Raw genomic sequence first — 22,285 nt, 5'->3', positions numbered from 1 at the left:
TACATTTCAGAATTTCAGATTTGAGCCAGTTCCGATGTGGTGATCTGAATGGGTCAGATTTCTACAGAAGCTGAGAGCAGATATATACTTTTTGCCGATAGTTTTCTTGAGGTAATTTCTCAATGGGTTTCATTGCTAAAACTACAGGCAGACTTTAAACTTAAAACAGTGCAGAAAATCAAAGTCATTGTTCATGACTTCTTCTGTTTGCTGACTGGCAAGTTTGAAATTCAACCACAGATATCCACTTCAATGGGTGAAAGCCAATGGTCAGGCTAATCCAGAACATTTTCAAACTAAAATTCCTCCCTAACCAAGAATCTGAATGAATTGAACCATAAAGATTTAAAATATCTTACACCACATAACTGTGAATTAAAAACAAGACTGCTTTGAGACATTATCTCATCAGTTTCTCCCCTCCAAGCCTCTTACCTGTTTGAGCACCAGTATGCAGTTGTTATCCTCACTGGGTTTGGTGCCGAATACATTCCCATTGCCACTTGGAATAGAAAAGATGGGCTGCTTGTTCTCATCCTCGTCTAAGTCTATTAACTCCAGGATGCCAATCTTCTCATTAACTTTAAGGTTTTCTGGGACACTTATTTCATATTTTCCTTATGACAGAAAGCAAACACAAAAATAACACATTATATATATGTTTATATATATATATATATATATATATATATATATATATATATATATATATATATATATATATATATATAAATATATATATATATATATATATATATATATATATATATATATATATATATATATATATATATATATATATATATATGTTTGCTAAAGAATTAGCTGACTGTTGCTTACTTTTGGTAAAAGACGCTATGTTGTCATTGGCGTCAGTGATGGTGATGGCCACTGAGGTGGTGGCAATGCAGCCAGACTCCCTTCCTTTCATGTCCTGAGCCCGGACCACCACCACGTATTGACTCTTTGTCTCCCGGTCCAGGCTGCTTACCTTAGAGGTGATCACACCTGCCAAGACACAGGCAAGGTGTTATCTTTGATGTCAACTCTGACTCATTTTCAAGCACAAATAGTCTTACAGCTGTTCAAAAAAAAAAAAAAAAAATTTAGCATGGAGAAAATGTTATAGTGCTGCAGGTGCCTACCTGATTCATAGTTGATTTCAAATAAATCAGAGGTCCGGCCATTCAGCAGACTGTATCTGACTTGTCCGTTGTCTGTGTTTGGGTCGTCTGCGTCGGTTGCCTTCACTTGAACTACTGTATCCTCTAGAGGAGAGGAAGTATAGTGATTTACACAATAGTGCAGCAGATAATTGAATAATTCAGCAAAATCTTTCATATGCAGATAGATACAAGAACTTAACTTGGTCCAGTTTTTTAGGGGCTCCAAAAAAAGAGACAGCCACTGAAAAATTCAAGATGGCCGCTGTGGTCGTAAAAGAAAATTTATTTTTGTTCTGAATTTGCAAATATTTATCAAAAATGAATATTTTCAGTTTCACATCACACATAATTTAAATATTATATTTACTGACCAGGAAAATTTGTTTTTGCACTAACATTGGAAATGAAATTAATGTGTTTGTGGTCAAACCATAGGCTACATATGTTGAACCATAGAAATCTTACATTTTTCCTCACTTCTCTGTTTCCTTTCCTGGTTTCAATGGTTAAAATTATGCAAAACTGCTAAATGCATTTTAAAAATAGCAAAACCTAATGCTCAACTGCTACACATAAAAAAGCTAGCGTAAGCTAACACTAAACACAAAAACACTGGTGGAAGCTAACTAAACCGCAAAACAGATTTTAAAAATTAACAGAAGATAACACTAACCATTAAGAAGACTGCAAAATCGATGTGTGACAAACTCAGTGTTACAATCTTTACCTCCTTCCAATTGACAAAACTTGTGTTACTCTCATCTTCAAAGTCCTCAGATTCAGTTTTGGTGTCTGATTTACTTGTAAAATATTATTAATTTAAAGTTGCATAAATAGGATGAAGTTATTAAAATTGGTGACATTATATGGCAATAATTGGTGTAAAAGGCTCAAAAACGGCAGCCATGTTGAAAATGGCTGACATGCTGAAATGTGGCTAATGGGACATATGGAAAACATACAAGCTCAGAAGTGAGCATATTCATACATGAACAATTTTACAGTAATATGCTGCAATATAACTGACAGCAATCACTTTAATATCTTCAAATATTGTATTGTATTTGAATTTGTATTTGTATTCAGCTCCCTTAATTTTGATACTTGGCGATAAAAGCCATTAGAAATTACCCGTGAGGCCCTCAGCTACCAAGGACTAGAGGTGTGCCGATCGATCGGCCACCGATCATAATCGGCCGATTTCTGTGAAAAAGTGTATGATCTGTGATCGCTGATCACAGTCTCTTATGAGAGGCCCCATGGGCCAAAACTTACAAACTCTCTTACACACACTATCAAACTCTCTTACACATACTATCAAACGCTCTTACACGTACTATCAAACTCTCTCACATTCAAAGTCAAACTCTCTTACACGTACTATCAAGCTCTCTTACATTCACAGTCAAACTCTCTTACACGTACTATCAAACTCTCTCACATTCGCTATCAAACTCTTTTACACATACTATTAAACTCTCTCACATTCACTATCAAACTCTCTTACATTCAGTCAAAGTATCTTACACGTACTATCAAACTCTCTGACAGAGTTTGATTGCAACGGAAGTTAACTTAAAATTTCAGTTTCTGATTGGATCCCAGGCAGGACTAGCCGGGTTTTCACATACATAAAAATAGCTGAGCGGCAGCAACTCACAGAGGCAACTAATATTTTAAATGACATCGTTAGCGCTCCAACAGTAATGTCAGCATTATCAGAAGTGTTTAGAAGCCAACAGCCAGCATCGGAAACCCCATCTATCAGTGGGATAGCCGTCTCTTCGGAAATGGCAGTAATGCCAGCCTGCACTCAATTTTAATGTGCGCGACAGCACAAGTTATGGAGCTCTCTTTTCAAAATAAAAGCGCATCTCCAGTTTATGTTTAATTCACACATCAAGTTTCTCTCCGGCGGCTATGACAGGCTAAAGCTTTGTGTTAATTAACCCTCTATGGCATGACTTTTTATTTTTGGGGGGAAAAAATATTTTCCTGCATTCTTTCGGAGCTTGTTGGTCCCTAATTACATATCAATCATAAAATTGGACCCTGACACCTCCCGGTGAAGCACGTCAAAACGCATCAACACGACGAATCTAATATGGCATAAAAACAATGCCATACTTGACGGAGTTTGGCATCGAGGCTCACTGCAGTGAGCTACATCGAGGCTCACTGCAGTAAAAAGACATATGGAGTAATTAGATAGCAGGTAAAGCAGCGCACAGCTACAAACACTCACCTGTATTAGCATGACGGTCAGAAAGCTAAACAAATAACCCGAAAAATTATTTAAGTCATCGAGCTGCAATGTAAGACGCTGGTTCTGCTCTCACTGTTGAACCGCTGCTACGCTACAGGTAATATTTCACAGACGGAGCGCCGCTTCTGCTCCACCTGATAGTGAACTCTTACACCGAACCTCTGTTTGAAGCTGCAGCATCTAACTTAAAAAATATTTTTACAAACGTATTAAAACTTTCACTGTCCTAACATGAGACAGATAATCTCTGAAAAATTAATCGATCTCTGCCTCGTCTCTGTTCTGCATAATTACTCCGCTCAGTCAGAAACAGCCACTCAGAACTAACAGTAATCAGCTAGCCATGGTATCAGGAAGTTTTCATCAGTAACTCAGGATTGTTTATTGTAATGGAACCTGTATTTGCCTTTGAATGCTAAGTTTAATACTTGAATTTTTTGGCAATGTTGAGAGGTTTTATTTTGACTTTTTACATTATTTAGCCTCTTCAGAGACTTAATATGTTTTCAGTCTGTTAAAGATAGTATTACAGATAGCAGTACAATTTGTACAATGATTGTTTTGTTTTTTTCTTGGAAAAAGTTATTAAAAACAAGTTTTATATCTAAATTAAGGTGAATTCATGGTTCCTTTTTCCACATAATGTAACTGTAGTGCTTATGATTAAAAAAATAATAATTATGTGATCGGTATCGGTGATCGGCCGTGATCGGCCCTCATGGGTGATCGGAATCGGAATCGATGGGAAGATACCTGATCGCCACATCTCTACTGGGGACTGAACCACAAGCAGAATAGAGACTGCTATAAAAACACAGCTGCAATGGAATTGTTAAAACAAAGCAAATTCATTGAATAGAATGGCTCAGTCAAAGTCTAGACCAAAATCCAAACCAGAATGTATAGCAGGACGCTATCCAATCTTTTAAGACTTGCAGTTGCAATTGTAGCAAAGTTAGTCGAACACAGATCAGAATGCCAATGTGCAGTATACTTTTTACATTTATATTTGTACATAAATAAAAAAATCAAATTCCTGAGTTGCTTTCCTTAGACATTGCAATCAAGGGTTGGCTTATGTTGAACTATCAAGTAAGATCCCCAAAAATTCATCAAATAAAGGATGTTATTTTTTAGGCTCTGACATGGGAAACAGGTTTTCTGTTTTTCTGTTTTGGCTGTATGAACTAAGTGAAGAATATTAATTCAATCAGACTACTCTCTATTCAAAATCTGTAAAACCAAATACATTATGGATCAAAATGATTCATTTCTGTACTTCCTCTGCTTGTGGTCCAACATACTTGTTCTCTCCATGACGGATCCTTTGTACTCTTCTTGAAAAACTGGGCAGTTATCATTGATATCTGTCACTTCAATATCAAATTCCCCAGCGTCCTCTATCAACAGGCCGTTTCCGTCGTACATCTTGGCCGTCAGATGATACCAGGCCTTCTTCTCTCTGTCCAGACGCTCCTTGACATACAGGTTTCCTTTGTTGTCCACAATGAAGGTTTGGTTCACTCCTTCACCTTCTATTGTAAACGTCCTCACTGCCACTTTTTGGTCTGACCGAAGCTATAAAAGAACAAGAACAATACGACGTTCATAACACATACCAAGATATTCTAGATATTTATTTAAAAAACTAGAACTCAATGCCCTAGATCAGGGGTGGGCAACTCCAGGCCTCAAGGGTCGGTCTCCTGCAACTTTTAGATGCATCTCTAGTTCACCATACCTGAGTCAAATAATGAGGTCATTAGCAGGACTCTGGAGAACCTGACTGCACTTAGGAGGTGACTCAGCTGTTGGATTAAAGTGTGTTGGACCAGGGAGACATCTAAGAGTTGCAGGACACCGGCCCTTGAGGACCAGGATTGCCCACCCCTGCCCTAGATTGTTGCATGGCATAAGACAAAACAAAAACACAAATGTATCTGCTTTAAGTAAGAAAACAATGCACATAAACAAAAATATAGTCTCAAAAGTCATAAAAATCCTAGATTAGAGAGTTACAAACCATACCTGTTTTATCTTGTAAGGGATGGGTGCCTCTCTTTCTTCTGTCACAGAAATGGAATTCCACACCCAAGCCCTCTTCTGTCTGACCAGCACCGGATGGGACTCTTTCTTCACAATGTCAACTGAGTTTCGTCTTTCTGGTACCACCCCAGAAAGACCAGCATCTGGAGCGACGATGACATAGAATTGGAGCGCCAAAGTGAGAAGGAGTCTTGCTGTCTGCACCTGGAGCCACGCCATTGTCTAAAAACACATCGAGACAGGACCAGGAGCAGGGAGATGAGAGAATGAGGTGATGAAAGGAAAGGATGAGTGAAGAAAGAGGCAAGGCAGTAACGAGGGATGCAGGGAGGAAAATAGAGAAGAAAAGAAGAGTGGAGATCAAATTAAAACCACTTATCAGCTGTGGACAGACCTCTTCACTGTGCCTGGGTGAAAATTAGAGGCAAGGCCAAAGACTCTTTGTCCCATTACGATCTATGGCTGAGCTCGAGGTCTAGCTATCATTTAGGTCCAGGGGTCTTAAATCTTTGCAGCTTGGGACTCAAATGAAACATTTAGCCTCTCACCAAGGGAGCTGTACTGAAAGCATTTCACCAGAGTGGTCATTTGGGGATCCATTAAACATAGGCCTGTGACCCAAATCAGGTCCTCACTACAGCCTGACATATTGGCTGTAGTCAGAGAGAGACTAGCATACATGGAGAGATGACAATAAAGAACACTTTGGACCCCTGTTTTAATCAGTCATTGAAATTTTGAGTTTGTGGCAACTGTTTTAATACAGCAAAATAATTCAGGGTTTCCTCCAGTGTATTATAAGCCTGGCGGGGCACGGGTAAAGCCTGTGCCCCCACCGGGCTAAGCATTGCAATGCTTATTTAATTTTTTTCTTTTAATGTTTGCATTTTTTAAGACTTTAAGACTTGGTGTTCAGGTATTAATCTTCCAATCTTTCAATAGCACGTAATTATCAAGTGATATTTTCAAATTTCCTGTCAACTTTAAAAAAATTTTAACTGAAAAATAGGACAGGCTCCTGGATGAATGGCTGCCCTGGCACCCAACCACCAGGCTTAGCAAGTGTTCTGGGGGAAACTTTGTAATTGATTTGAAATGTAAGGGATTTGAAACTAATAGTTTCGATTTAAAAGATGGGTTATTTTGGTATATTGATTTTTCTAAGATATAGATTATAGTCGTTTGTGTTTTTAGCATAAGATTATTTGGGAGATTGTGTTATGTCAGATCAGCCACAATCTGAATGATTAACTCTGACATCTTACATGATAAAGGTCTACGTTAAGAATTCAATCTCAAAGCATCGCAAGTCTAAAAGAAGCTGAATTTTTATCATGATACTTTGTGATTTATGTAATTGGGGCCTGCCCATAGCAATGCATAGGGAGAGCAGTGACTGACCTGCAAAGCAGGTCAGTCACTGCCTCCATGCATTGCATGGCAGGCACCTATTGTTCTACACCGAATAGAATGTCTCTTTATTATAGATTATTTATTTTTCTCGTACCGCTGCGTGTACCCCCACAAAAGTGGTATCAAATCGTGCGGCTCGATGCAGAGAAGGGAGCTATTATTTTTATTGGGATTCTGTGTAAAAATGACGACATAAATTTAAAAAAACGAAAAAACTTTAGTCTGAGGAACTCACAGCATCACTAAGATTTCTCTCTGAAACACACACACAGGACAGTGGAGGTCTGACTCCAAAACTCTCTTTAACTCCCCCTCACAGGCACAAATAGCGGCCTATTGATCTCAAAGTTGGTCATGACATACATACACATGCCTGCTCCCGTAAAATGTTTTCAAAATTTTCCTAGGGCTTATGGTTTTTTGTCAGGGCCCTGAGACCGACGCTAGGTGTCTCACAAGTATAGAAACCAGCATCCTGCCTGACAGAGAGAGCCAGCCCAGGTGCAGATAATTAATTACCATAGCAACGGGTCCTAGGCAGAAGCAGTGAGTAGTCACAGCGCTGAATCAGATCTCACTGTGGGAAGAATACATATTTCCTGTGACTTTTCAAGTTTTGCTTACATAAAATTATTACTTGTCTGAATTTTTGAGTGTAAATTAAAATCCTTATTATGAAAATTGAATTCATTTTTAGAAATAAAGAATTACCAACTTTCATCACGTTTTTTTTTTTTATTTGGAACCATGAGTGAGAACAAAATGTGTGAAGCTTATATTTGTCGGTCTCGGACTGAATTTCACTGATTTGGGATTCAGCAATTATATTTTAATGTTGATTCATTTCATGTAAATACCTATGATATCCTTGACAATACTTTAAGATATGTATTTTAGACCAGCGTTGATCTATTTATCAGGACAAATCTAAAAACGCTGGGAGTAAAGTGATGGGCACACTTTGGCAGGCCCCTTAAAATTTCTGCAGGAATTTTCTAGTTTCTGTGTATCATTCAGTTCCACCTTTGTATTCACATACAAAGGTGATTCACACTGTAGCTTTGATTAGCCTGATTTATTCTGATTGAAACAAAATTAAATTATTGAATAATTATATTGAATTAATTTGAGTCCCTTTTGAGTTCATGGATTTTGACTGGTTACAAGTGTCTTGCATAATTTTTTTTCTGCCTCCAAGCTTCTTAGTTTAATTAAACCTAAATAAATGTATACAAAATACCAGCAGTTGTGAGTGGAGTTGCTTTTTTGCAGTGTGCTTATGTTACCATGTCTATTTATGTCGTCGTTCTCGTGTCTATTGCCGCCCTCACCCCCAACAGGCTCTATCTAATAAGGCAGAAATGCCAGGGAAATAATCTTCAAAACACTTTAGTCTTTCTGCCCTGAACTGCAGCTGATTTGTTGGCGCAGCCCAGTGCCATCCCAGTGGACGGATTAGAGCATTTTATTGTCTCGCAGCCATTAGCAGCAGGGAGGGAGAAAGAAAGATTATGGTGAAGGGATTATTCTGGCGCAGTTCTCCGTCTAATGGCCTAATCCGGTATTCTGCTGACCTCCCCTCACCTCTTCACACAGCTCTGTAGAATTAAGCACTAACAAAGACTCAACAGTGTTTTGTGGCCTTTGCCTGACTTCCTTCTGTTTCCATTTTATGCTGTTTTCTTTGTTTTGGGACTCCATTAACTGAATGGCATTGTGTTGTCCTTTGTTGCACTTCACTGCAGACTACAGAATGCAGGAGCTGATTGTGAGCCCTTATGTTTTTATGATTCTATTCCAGCTAGATGTTATGTGTAGAACATATACTGAAAGCCAAAGCAAGCCATTTGGATTTTGAAAGATTTTTTCATGGGTTTTAATTTGGAGTTTGTCTGCTTTTCACTAAATTCCCATCCACCTTTTGAACCAGATGATGAAAATTAACAAGCTGATTGTTAATTTTCATTAACAAAAATTAACAATACATAATATTATGTATTATGTATTACATACATAATACATAATAATACATGTATTATGTATGTATTATACATACATAATACATAATAATACATGTATTATGTATGTATTATACATACATAATACATACAATTATGTATGTATTGTACATACATAATTGTATGTACAATACATACAACTATGTATGTATGTATTGTACATACGTAATTGTCAAGCTGATTATGTATGTACAATACATAAGCAGCATCTAAAAAGTCATGCCCTGAAGAAATCACAATTAAAGAGATTGATCATCCCTCACTTCATCATCTCCTCTGCGTCTAGTTTTCTGCTAATAATTCAGAAGCAATGGACCTGAAGATGCTGAATATGATTTTTTTTTTGTCAAACTGTTGTGTTTTGGAATTTCAGCCAAAAAAAGTGGGAAAATTACAGATTTATTCCACTGGCACAAGAAGTAAAAGAAAACAAAAAACTGTAATTTTAAATTCCTTTTGTGGATCAAGATTTCATATGGACTCATTAAACCGGGTCTGAAATGCTCTACACTGATTACAGATTTTCTAAAATAAATTTTCTGATTTGTGTAACTTTTACCATATTTGTAAAAAAAAAACAACAAAAAAAACACGTAAAACACTTTAATTTCCAGGATTACTGAATCTAAAATATTGTCTCGTCTCCTTCGTCACCTTCCTAAAATAATTGCCTACCCATATTTTTACCAAAAGATGGGTAGGCAAAAAAAGACTTGGCAAAAAAAAAGAAAAAAAGACTTGCCATTAGGCAACAATATTTCATAATGACTAAATAGAAGTCACCTATATCTGTATGGTCGTTGTGAACTGGGCATAATGGCCGATCAGAACGATAAAGCTGTTGTTTCAGAGCAGACATGTTCCAGATAAGGTGCTTTTTCAACTGTGCGTCTCCTTCCTTTCATCATGTTCTGAACAAATAAGGTAATCAGACTCTATTTTGAACATGCTGGGTTTTTAACACCCAGGCGTCCTTAGATTACTTTCTAAAGAGAGCAGAAAGTTAAAGGAGCCACAGCATGGTTTCCCCCAGAGAACTTGCTAAGCCCGGTGGTCAGGGTGCCGAGGTTGTCCACCATGTTTTGTATTAAAAGATGTTAAGGTGACAGGAAATTTAAAAATAGCACTCGGTAATTATATGTTAGGGGGAAAAAATCGCCAGTGAAACACTACCTAAACCCACAACTAGTCTTAAAAACAACAAATCAAAATATACATTAAAATTAATATCAATTATTTGCACTTTTGTTTAATCCAAATTAAGTCAGCAGCTCCATCAGGCCCCCTGGGGCATCAGGGTCCCCATAAATGCTAATATTTTAATACAGACTACAGACACATGAATGTAACACTTGTTTATTGAGATGATCAATGCTGCTAAATTTGATTCAATTTCAGCATATATAAATTAAAAGATTTTAAATTGTTTAACATTTAAATGTAAGATTTTAAGGAGCTGGCAAGTTTACTTTGTAAAAGTTCAAAGAATAATATTCATAGTTTGTTTTGTTACCCTAGCTACAATCTGATGCTGAGTTTAATCTTTAAGTTTGAGCTCTGTTTGTTCACAAATAATAAACTGCAATTATAACTGCTTGCTTTTAGGTTGGCCAATTAAACTACTCCCCCTCTCTCACATTAAATCCAACACACCTGTTAGAGGTGCTGATGTTTTTAGCAACAAAAGGGGCCCCTAAATCAAATTCTGCTCAAGGCCTCATACAGCCTTGGACCAGCTCTGCATGATGAGGTACGCAGAGATGCGCAAAAAACGGGAGATTTAATTAAATGCTGCGAATGTGGCTTTAGTAGCGCTTCCATTTCGTGTATGTTGAGTTTTTAATAAGCGTCACAGAAACTAATTTGGTTGGTCGAGTTAAAAGGACGAGTTTCTCAGATCTTGATACGGTTTGATGCATTCTGTAACCGTCCATCCATCCATTTTCTTACACCCTTGTCCCTTAGTGGGGTCGGGAGGGTGGCTGGTGCCTATCTCCAGCTAACATTCCGGGCGAGAGGCAGGATACACCCTGGACAGGTCGCCAGTCTGTCGCAGGCAGTGGCGCAAAAAGGGGGTATCCAGCGCATGCAACGAATAGGGGCGCAGCACCAGAGGGGGCGTCAAAACCCCGTCTGGAGGGGGCGGCGCGCCGATTATGTTTTCCCATACACTTCAGCGCGCCTTACGCTCCTTCACCTCGCGCACATGATGAGGTAAATAGAGCGAGCTTATGTTTTCCACGCTCCTGCAACCTTCCTTCGGGGGAGAGGGGGATAGGGGGGTGCGGGGGGCGCCGATTTATGTTTTCGCATCCACCTGAATAATGTGTAGTTGCGCCACTGCCCTAACCTGATCATGCAGGTTCAGCCTGGTGAGGAGCTTTCGCGCTCTCCTGTCTGTAATGCATCTTTCTGCATGGAGTTTGCATGTTCTCCCTGTGTATGCGTGGGTTTTCTCCGGGTACTCCGGTTTCCTCCCACAGTCCAAAAACATGACTGTCAGGTTAATTGGTCTGTCTAAATTGTCCCTAGGTGTGTGTGTGCATGGTTGTTTGTCGCAGGGCAAACGCCACTGGTTGCCCTGCGACCAGTGGCGTTTGACAAGGACTCTAACCTTTCGGAAACAGTGAGAAAGAGAAATAAAAAGAAATTAATAAATAGATAAAAAGAAAATATAAAAACATTAAAAACATCAGTTAAAAACATTGAAGACATCAAAACCCACACTCTAATCCTAATTTAGCCATAAGCAACTCTAAACAGGTGGGTTTTAAGTTGAGATTTAAAGGCACCCAGTGTTTCAGCTGTTTTACAGTTTTCTGGAAGTTTATTCCAAAGTTGTGGTGCATAGAAACTGAATGCTGCTTCTCCTCGTTTGGTTCTGGTTCTGGGGATGCAGAGCAGTCCAGAACCAGAAGATCTGAGGGGTCTAGATGGTTTGTACAGCAATAACAGATCTTTAATGTATTGTGGTGCTAAACCATTCAGTGATTTATAAACTAACAACAGTATTTTAAAGTATATTCTTTGAGCTACAGGGAGCCAGTGTAGGGACTTTAAAACTGGTGTTATGTGCTCTATCTTCCTGGTTTTAGTGAGAACGCGAGCAGCAGCGTTCTGGATCAGCTGCAGCTGTTTGATCGATTTATTAGTCAGACCTGTGAAGACGCTGCTGCAGTAATCAATGTGGCTAAAGATAAATGCATGGGTGAGTTTCTCTAGATTGTGCTGAGACATTAGTCCTCTAATCCTGGAGATGTTCTTCAGGTGATAGAAGGCCGACTTTGTGACTGTCTTAATGTGGCTCTGAAGGTTCAGGTCAGAGTCCATCACTACTCCCAGGTTTCGGGCCTGATCGCTGGTTTTTAGTTGTAATAACTGAAGCTGTGCATTGATTCTAGTTCGCTCCTCTTTAGGTCCAAAGATAATAACTTCAGTTTTATTTCTGTTCTGTTCAGCTGGAGAAAGTTTTGGCACATCGACACATTTATCTGTTCTAAGCATCTGTTCAGTGATTGGATGGGTTCAGAGTCACCTGGTGACATCGTAATGTAGAGCTGTGTATCATCCGCATAGTTATGGTAGCTAATCCTATTTCCTGTTATAACCTGAGCCAGTGGGAGCATATAAATATTGAAAAGAAGTGGTCCTAGGATTGAACCTTGGGGTACCCCACATGTGACCTTTGACCTCTCTGATAAGAAGTTTCCGATTGAAACAAAGAAATCCCTGTTTTTTTATGTACGATTCAAACCAGTGGAGCACTGGACCGGAGAGTCCGACCCAACTCTCCAGTCAATTCAGTAAAATGTCGTGGTCAACAGTGTCGAAAGCTGCACTGAGGTCCAATAGAACCAGCACTGTGGTCCTCCCACAGTCTGTATTTATATGGATGTCATTGAACACTTTTACAAAGGCCGTCTTCGTGCTGTGGTGAGCACGAAAACCAGACTGGAAGGAGTCAAAGCGATTCATTATTGTTAGGAAGTTATTTAATTGTTTAAAAACTGCTTTTTCAAGCAGTGACAGGAAAATGACTGTGTCTCACACACTAGTAGAATTATTTCAAAGTGATTCTGAGTAAATAGGTCAGATGACTTGGGATCTATTAAATTCCTTAAAAAAAGACACTCCATTTTGAAAAAAAATATTAAAAAAAGGAAAATGATTTAAAATGGAAAACCAATGATTGTGCCTTATCTCTACTGATTTGTAGAATTATTTCAAAGTGATTCTGAGTAAATAGGTCAGATGACTTGGAAGCTATTGTAGAAAACATTATATTATTTAATATTAAAATTATTTAAAATAATGTATATGACTAAAATTTAATAGAGGATACTATGTTTCGTGTAAAAAAAAAAGAAGCATGAATTAGCACTGAGACAGTTGGTCACAATTCAAGGCATTTATCAACATTTGTTTGACAGGAGTGTTTGGTTTGGTAATTTGTTGTCAGTCCCTAAGTGAACCTTCGAGGCTTGGGCCGGGAGCGGTGGGAACGGCTAGCCGACAGTAGCATTCATAAATCTGATCAACCTTGAGCTAAAAGCTGCTTACTCCATGGAGCTCGAATATCGAATATCCAACTTGAAACTAACTTCACTGCGGTTTATTACCACCGCTCGCTCAACACACCTCTGAAAGCGCAACTACAAGATATTCCTGCCGTTCACGTAGAGCTGCGCAACCAGAGCTAACCAGAGTGGTGTTTAAAGTCCTGCCTTGATCAATAACTCTGGAAAGAATCATAATTCCTCACAGGGGTTGATGTAAATACCCATACAGGTTAGCCTGTGTCCAGTTTGAGTAAAAGGAGGCACGCGGGATCCGCGCTGAGGTAAACTTAACCCAGCTACTGCAGCGCACGAGGAAACACAGAGGTGCCAGCGGTGTGACTGGTCCGGCTTTAAATGCATAAACTATAAGCCTATCTTCTATAAGCCTATCTTTTATCTTTTAGCAATAAATCTGCTTCGCCAGCGAAGCACTCAGAGCAACAGAGGCGCTTGCAATCCGGCTTAAAAAAGAAAGAAAAAAAAAGATTTTATTATTATTGGGGCCTGCCCATAGCAATGCATAGGGAGAGCGCCTCCATGCATTGCATGGCAGGCACCTACTGTTCTTCACCTAATAGAATGTCTCTTTATTGGGGCCTGCCCATAGCAATGCATAGGGAGAGCAGCAGGTCAGTCACTGCCTCCATGCATTGCATGGCAGGCACCTATTGTTCTACACCCAATAGAATGTCTGTTTATTATAACATCTTCTTCCATTACCGTTAATGCGGCTCGTACCGCTGCGAGAAACCCCACAAAAGTGGTATCAAAACGTGCGGCTCGATCCCGGCATTGGAGCTATTATTTTTATTGGGATTCTGTGTAAAAATGATGACATAAATTGAGAAAAAAAAAAAAAAACTTGAGTCTGAGAAACTCACAGAATCACTAACATTTCTCTCTGAAACACACACACAGCACAGTGGAGGTATGACTCCAAAACTCTTTTTAACTCCCCCTCACAGGCACAAATGGCGCCCTATTGATCTCAAAGTCGGTCATGACATAGATACACATGTCTGCTCCTGTAAAATGTTTTCAAAATTTTCCTAGGGCTTATGGTTTTTTGTCAGGGTCCTGGAGACCGACGCTGGGTGTCTCACAAGTATAGAAACAGCATCCTGCCTGACAGAGAGAGCCAGCCCAGGTGCAGATCAATTAATTACCATAGCAACGGGTCCTAGACAGCGGCAGTGAGTATTCCCACAGTGCTGAATCAGATCTCACAATGCATTGTGGGAAGAATACAGATTTCCTGTGACTATTCATGTTTTGCTTACATAAAATTATTACTTCTCTGAATTTTTGAGTGTAAATTAAAATCTTTAGTATGACAATTTAATTTTTTTTTAGAAATTAACTATTACCAACTTTCTTCATGTTCTTTTATTTTGGACCATGAGTGAGAACCACATGTGCGAAGCTTATAGACGTCGGTCTCGGGTTTATATCTTGCTCTTCAATGGTGACTCATTGTCATAATACACCTGAAAATATTTACAGTTACTGTGTTCTAAGTGTTGGGGTAAATATGTCAGACCTGCATATATATGTTTTTCAAGGCAAATTTGAAACGCCGGGTTTAAAGTGATAGGCACACTTGGCAGGCCCCTTAAAGTTTTTGCAGGAATTTTCTAGTCTAGTAGCTTATTATTCTTCCATTACCGTTAATGCGGCTCGTACCGCTGCGTGCCCACCCACAAAAATGGTATCAAAACGTGCGGCTCGATCCCGGCATTGGAGCTATTACTTTTAGTGGGATTCTGAGATATAATGACGACACAAATTGAGAAAAATGAGAAAAGTTTAGGCTGAGTGTCTCACAGAATCACTAACATTTGTCTCTAAAACACACACACAGCACAGTGGAGGTCTGACTCCAAAACTCTTTTTAAGTCCCCCTCACAGGCACAAATAGCGGCCTATTGATCTCAAAGTTGGTCATGACATACATACACATGCCTGCTCCCGTAAAATGTTTTCAAAATTTTCCTAGGGCTTATGGTTTTTTGTCAGGGCCCTGAGACCGACGCTAGGTGTCTCACAAGTATAGAAACCAGCATCCTGCCTGACAGAGAGAGCCAGCCCAGGTGCAGATAATTAATTACCATAGCAACGGGTCCTAGGCAGAAGCAGTGAGTAGTCACAGCGCTGAATCAGATCTCACAATGCACTGTGGGAAGAATACATATTTCCTGTGACTTTTCAAGTTTTGCTTACATAAAATTATTACTTGTCTGAATTTTTGAGTGTAAATTAAAATCCTTATTATGAAAATTGAATTCATTTTTAGAAATAAAGAATTACCAACTTTCATCACGTTTTTTTTTTTTTTATTTGGAACCATGAGTGAGAACAAAATGTGCGAAGCTTATATTTGTTGGTCTCGGACTGAATGTTGACTCATTTCATGTAAATACCTATGATATCTTTGACAGTACTTTAAGATATGTGATAACCACTACACTACAGAAACTCATAAATCTGTTTCTATTGTAATGGCATCTAATATGTGAAGAATTAATAAGTACTTCTTGAAAATTCAATTTAAAAAAAAAAAAACTTTAAGATATGTATTTCAGACCAGCATGGATCTATTTATCAGGACAAATCTAAAACGCTGGGAGTAAAGTGATGGGCACACTTTGGCAGGCCCCTTAAAATTTCTGCATGAATTTTCTACTTATTATTATTATCCTAAAAACATAAACAACAAAGGCTTAACCTGGCGGTGGCGCTAGTAAAGAACGGCCGTGCCCCCAGGCCTTTAATACAGTGAATATTTTTTTCTCATATTTGTTAAAACTGTCATTATGTTGTGACAGTATGGTATGAAAGGTAATCTGTGAAACAGGCACATGCAGAGGGTGGTGTGGGGGGGGGGGGGTTAGGGTGCTTGAGCACCTGCCCCTTTTGCTCCTTGCCCCGACGTGCCCTATTGGTTAATTTTTTTTTTTTTTTGGTATTATTTTCTTAACCCTCTTCTGAATCATAACATGTACTAACATTATTTGGTTTTTGTTTTTTGGGATTTTTTGGGGGGGTTTTGTTACCTTTGACCTTTTGCCCGTGACGCATGACACAGTTGCCTCTCACACAGTGAGATAAGGCGGCTAACTGGAGCTTAACATAGCGAACATTCCAGATTACAGAACTGTTTTTGGTGAATTAAAAGAAAAAAACAGGTTTTGGTGAATAAAGTGGAGTAGACTTGCTACTTGTCAGATGACGGAAAACGTTGAAGTATCATTTCTGCTTCAGCACGGAGTAGTGGTTTAAGCAGAGAGGTAATGAAATACGACACTGACAGGCCTCTGCGTCTGCCTTTCTCTGAAGAACTACTGAGTGGGAGGAGACAGCCAGGTGAGGAAAAACTGTTCTTCTCTAGCGATTCAGTATTTTTACCATACAGACATTAGGCTGTTGTTGTTGTGCTATTAGCTAGCTTCTTGCTAACGACTTTGCTAGCAAAGCAAGATAAATAAAAAGCTTCTTCCCTGTATCATTAATGATAGCAGCCATTCTTCAGTATCGCTTATGCAATAGGGGCACATCGCCCCTATTGCATAAGCCAAAACCGATCATCTCCATAATGGATATATGTTCGATCTTCTAATTTCCTTTGCTGCATAATGTACATTGCATTTATTCTGGCGTTAGGTAAATGTGTCTTGAAGGAGAATAGCACTTAAATAAAAGTCCAACAAGGATATTCATTTAGAATTAAAAATAACTCACGCTGAATTACCATGATAGATATAATGTATGTAATAAAAGTGTCATTAATGAAGGGGAAAAAATCAATCCAGACTTTAAGTAAGTTTAGGGTCTGGTTCACAGAGTATGAAGTTAAATTTTTTCCCCAATTATTCAATAAAAAAAAAAAAACTAACATCAGTTGAGTAAAATAAAATTGTAATCAAAACTTTTGGAATTGCAATGATTCCTTTTTTTTTATAACAAAACATTTTGTTTAAAATTTTTTTTTAAAATTAAATAACTCATTTTTGTTTCATGAATGTAAAAAGTTATTTGCCAAACAAACTTTTATTTGCAGACATCAGAAATCTTTTGTTGCGATCTTAGGCCCTGCCCACGACATCATGTGAGAATAACAAGCAAAACTTTGACTCAAAACAAAAACTTAGAATAGCAAGAAAAGATTTCTGACAAGCGCACATAAGTTTGTTTTGCAAATAATTTTTTCACTTCATGAGACAAAAATGTGTGGTTTTAATTAAAAAAAAAAGTTTTTTAAGCAAATTTTTTTGCTTAAAAAATGTTTTTTTGCTTAAAATGTCATCATGAGTAGGCTTTTCTCATGATGACATGCATCAACAATTCAATTTTTGGTTATTTTTTTCTTTTTTCTGCAGTTCCACATTAAAGTTTGATACAGCTCTGCTTTCCTGAATGGACCATCTTCAACTCCACTGCAAGTGTAGCAAACAGACAGCTCTTTTTTATAGATTACAGTACACTAAAAGGTTGCATTGTGCCCTTGTTTATATTTTTAATAGTGTAATTCTGTAAAGACAAAATGTCTGGTTGTCTAGCTCTGATTTATATATCTTGCTAAATTGTGGGTTTGAATATTGCACTACTTTCCTATAACAAAATAGACCTGTAGATAAAATATCTTACATATGCATAGTTGTATGCTCTATGTAGAGATTTTCCTTAACTTTGATTGTATATGTCACAATTTTGTAATTTATAATTGTTTATTAAACTCTGAAAGCTGTGTGGCTTTGTTAATATTCTGTCCTAGAAGGCGGTTAGATGTGCCCTTTTTTTTTTTTTTTTTTTTTTTTTTTTTTTGAGCACCTGCCCCTTTAGTGGTCTCTGCACGGCCCTGCTGTGAAAAATATATTTCCTCTGCTTTCTCCCAGTGCTAGAAGTAACCAGTCAGTGGCAGGAGAGTTTTAGTGCTGTCAATCACAATCTCATGTGGTGCTTCTCATCCTTCACCCCCTAGATTTGTAAAGTGCTGCAGCTAGCATAGCACAGAGCTGTGCAGATTCAAACTGTAAATGCTCAGTTTAGTTAGCATAGCTACCAATTAAGGCAGATAAACAATTTCTTGTCATGATAAGTTGTTTCTCCACCATTAGCACATTTAGCAGTGAGTGAATGAGGCTAATTGACAGCACTAAGAGCGTCCTAGTAGTCCTGATTGGTTGTTTTTGGTCAGAACGGTGCATTACTTTAACCAGTAATAGTAATTCAGGAAGGAGATGGAGGAGATTGATTGTTTTCACAGATGATCTGTCTCATAACAAACTGCTACGACATCGTGACAGCTTTAATAAATATGGAGAAAACATTTTATTTATTAAAGTTATGTTCTGTAGCTTGAATAAAATGGAACTACATAGCAGTTTTGAGAAGTCTGGATTGCTTTATGTGTAGTTGCACGTTGCTTTTGACTGTTGCTCGGGGGGAGAGACATTTCAGTAATCTAAAACTAAGAAAAAATGTAAGCAACCTACTTGCATACTGGATGTGGACTGTTGGATGTTAAATTCATGAGCTGTAAATATTGTGCTAATTATCAGTATTGAACCAAAGAAAGCAAGGCAGATGCAAGCCTTTAAAATTGTGACGCTTTTTATGGGTCAAATAGACTCAAAAAATTGTAACAGCAGCTGCGCGGGGGGGCCCAAACAAATTTTTTGTCAGGGGTCCCACGATTCCTAGCGGCGTCCCTGACTAGGCCTACATCAATGTGGACAAAGTCTAACTTTATGAAGATTTATAAAGTCCAGAATGTACATAAATTTCTCTTTTCAAAGAACAAGACAAAACAATATTAATCCAGTTGAGGATAAACAAAAGGAATGGCCGATGTTGTTCTTACAGGTTTCTTCACAGAGTGACAATCAAAACATATTGCCATCATTAAAACAGAAATGATGGCACGAGTTAAACGTTAAGACTTCATAATCCCACAGGTTGCTGAAGGCCATGTGAAGTTTGTTTGGTTTTTGTGGTTTAGCCTGTGGTTCCACTGGAAAACTGGGTCAGACCTGTCAGTCACACGCATCCCTGAGAATGACAACTGTATCTCCAGTGTCTGCCTCTTCCCACACCTCCAGGCAGGGGGCGCTGGCGGACATTTTTACAAAAGGGGGGCGCTGGGATTCCTTTGGGGGGCATTTGGTCGAAGGTAAACTTTACACCTTAAATGCACAACAATGCCAGTTTAGACTTTGAGGAACTTGTTAAAACTGTATTGTTTAACAATAAACCATGCTTGGCTGCAACTGTATCAATGGCAGCTCTTCTATTCAGTGTTTGTTAGCTTCTGTTAGCTTCTTGGCGCAGCTCTGTTCTTCTGCTACTGGTAGCTAAAATCATGATACCCTCACTGTGTATCCCTCTGAAAAATGAACCCATTTAAATAAAGAAATAAAGAAATCCCTCCATGGTGACACCACGATAGAGAGCGTTCATTTTATAGCGTTAACACCGGTGCTGTAAGGTCCGGTATGAAACGGGGGTGATAGAACAACGGTACCACAGCACTTTTAAATTTCAATAATCAGAATGCAGAAATTGTTTCCGTTGTCTTAAAAGGTTTATGTCAGTCTGCCTTTTCCCCATCAATACGTTTCCCGACCGCCCTGCACTTTAGTGGGTAAAAAAAAAAAAAAAAGACGCACACATTGCGCAAAACTCTGAAACAGGAGAACCGGGACATAAAACGTAGCGACAAACTAGATGTGAATTATGGCATAAAAACAAAGAATCCGACGCTGGACAGTGAAAAATCAACACATGATGTGAAACACATGACGATTAGGCGGCGCAGCAGGTGATGAGTGAAGATTACTGATGGTGAGCGTCAATAAAAGATAAAATAAATCTAGCAACAGGAAAGAAACTAAAGTGGACATAGCGATAAACCAAGAGAGGATGATACTAATCAAAGGAAACTAAATGGAAATGAATGAAGAACAAAATCCAAAAATAAACTAAGAAACTATACAGAGGAATAAACTGGTATGGCAAGACCTTTAGAGCAATAATTAATACAGAGACTGTATGGCAAGAATAAACGGACACTATTTCCAGATAAAAGTTAAATATAGTTGAAGTGCCATGGGCAGTGTTGTGTTCAAGACCACCTAACCCAAGACCAAGACAAGACCAAGACCAGAGTGTATCGAGACCGAGACAAGACCAAGACTTTTAGGGTCCGAGACCAAGTCAAGACCAAGACCGAGGAAAGTCGAGACCGAGTCAAGACCAAGACCAGCGGCCGTGCTACATGACACAATAAAATGTAAAATATGATCGAAATTGCTTCTCAGAATAATCTGAAAGATCCATATTCCCATAAAAACACCTAGATATTAAATACTTAATACATTTTACCAATATTAAATATTCCATTTCTGTGTTACAATGTGTGATGGTCTCGTGCCATCCCTAAAAACATAACACCCTGGGAATTTGCCCATATTGCTCATATAAGAATCCACCACTGTTGCACCATTAAACATAGCAATTGAGGCAATGCCCTGACGGTAAATAACGCTCAACCATGAACACTGACCAAGGAGCAACAAGCAAGAAGTAACCAAACAGAAGGCGCTCATCGTGACTGTTTTCACTCTCTATCCCAGTACATGAAGCCAGGTAGTCTGACACCATGGCAGACATTACAGTTGCCACTTTGAACAAAAACAAAGAGCAATGTGCATGCTCTGCATGCTCTTTCGTTCTTATGTTTTAGTTATTTGTTAATTTAAATATCAACGTACATAATTAAATAATGATGCAGTGTACACAGAGCATTACTAGAACAAAGAACGGGTGTTCTGTCAGGTCAGATCGTCATACGCTTAACACGAACTCACGGTGTTCTGTCAGATCAGCATACGTTGTCAGATAGTCGTACGCTTAGCTCAGACATACATACGCTGTCATTACCATATGATTTTATTTAATCAGCAACATAGAATCATGACGTAGATCATCATACACTTGGTTATTAACAGTTGTATGGCATCCAGCTGCAGCCAGACCTAGTTTAAATACACTTTGAAACCACGACAACGCATGTATATCTATCTAGTTATCATTTTATGTCATATTATAAACAATTTAATGACTTATTTTCGTCATAACTTGTTGCATATGCTGAACTGACAACTCCACTGACGGTCGGACTTCTTAAGGCGCATGCGCTGGCATGGTACTCACTGCATGTATGCTAGGAACATAGAATCATGACGTAGATTTGTTATTAACAGATGTATGGCATCCTGACTTAGCGGTTAAGTGAGTTTTACACGGGCGTGTGTTGTAGCTGACTCCAGCTGCAGCCAGACCTGCTTTAAATACACTTTGCAACCATGACAACACATGTATATCTATATAGTTATCATTGAAAACAATTTAATGACTTATTTTCGTCATAACTTGCTGCATATGGTGAACTGACAACTCCTCTGACGGTCGAACATGCGCAAGCATGGTACTCACTGCACGTATGCTATTCTGACAGTGTATGGTAATCTGATAGAACAACGGCTCTCAGTGAGTGACACTCCAGTCCTATCTAATAAATAAAGAGCCGTGGAGAAGAATCGACTGTTTCTGAATGTCACATCACTATATTCCAGACTTTTGGACATAGCGTTGTCCTATATATGCGACAAGTCAGTCTACACCTCCGCACAATAATTCAGGCAGTGAGTGACTTTTTTTCATCACAAATTCTTATGTGTCTCTGTACAGCTAGCTTTGCTAACATCACGTTAACGTAGCTTACCTTCTTTGAGCTACTTTTCTAAGTGACGAAAATAG

At 38.6% G+C, this 22,285-nt stretch overlaps 1 protein-coding gene across 2 annotated transcripts in view; it reads right to left on the bottom strand.

Moving 5' to 3' along the window:
* cdh5 (cadherin 5) overlaps positions 1-22,285 on the bottom strand; it is an 82,616-nt gene that overhangs the window by 46,958 nt on the left and 13,373 nt on the right. For both annotated transcript variants that reach the window (XR_015765525.1, XM_088013453.1), the window contains exons 2-6: positions 5,461-5,700; positions 4,737-5,010; positions 1,146-1,268; positions 841-1,008; positions 436-617 (exon numbers count right to left, since the gene is read on the bottom strand). Coding sequence is in view for 1 of the 2 variants with exons in the window: in XM_088013453.1 (XP_087869579.1) it covers positions 436-617; positions 841-1,008; positions 1,146-1,268; positions 4,737-5,010; positions 5,461-5,697 (984 nt within the window). In the remaining variant the exon portion in view is untranslated. The remainder of the gene's footprint in view (positions 1-435; positions 618-840; positions 1,009-1,145; positions 1,269-4,736; positions 5,011-5,460; positions 5,701-22,285) is intronic.

The sequence above is a fragment of the Poecilia mexicana genome, unplaced genomic scaffold, assembly GCF_051168715.1.
Source record: "Poecilia mexicana isolate PSO_F unplaced genomic scaffold, ASM5116871v1 scaffold_15, whole genome shotgun sequence".
NCBI classification, from domain to species: Eukaryota; Metazoa; Chordata; class Actinopteri; order Cyprinodontiformes; family Poeciliidae; genus Poecilia; species Poecilia mexicana.
Note: the sequence above shows the minus strand (reverse complement) of the source record. Positions and strands in the feature narration are given on the sequence as shown.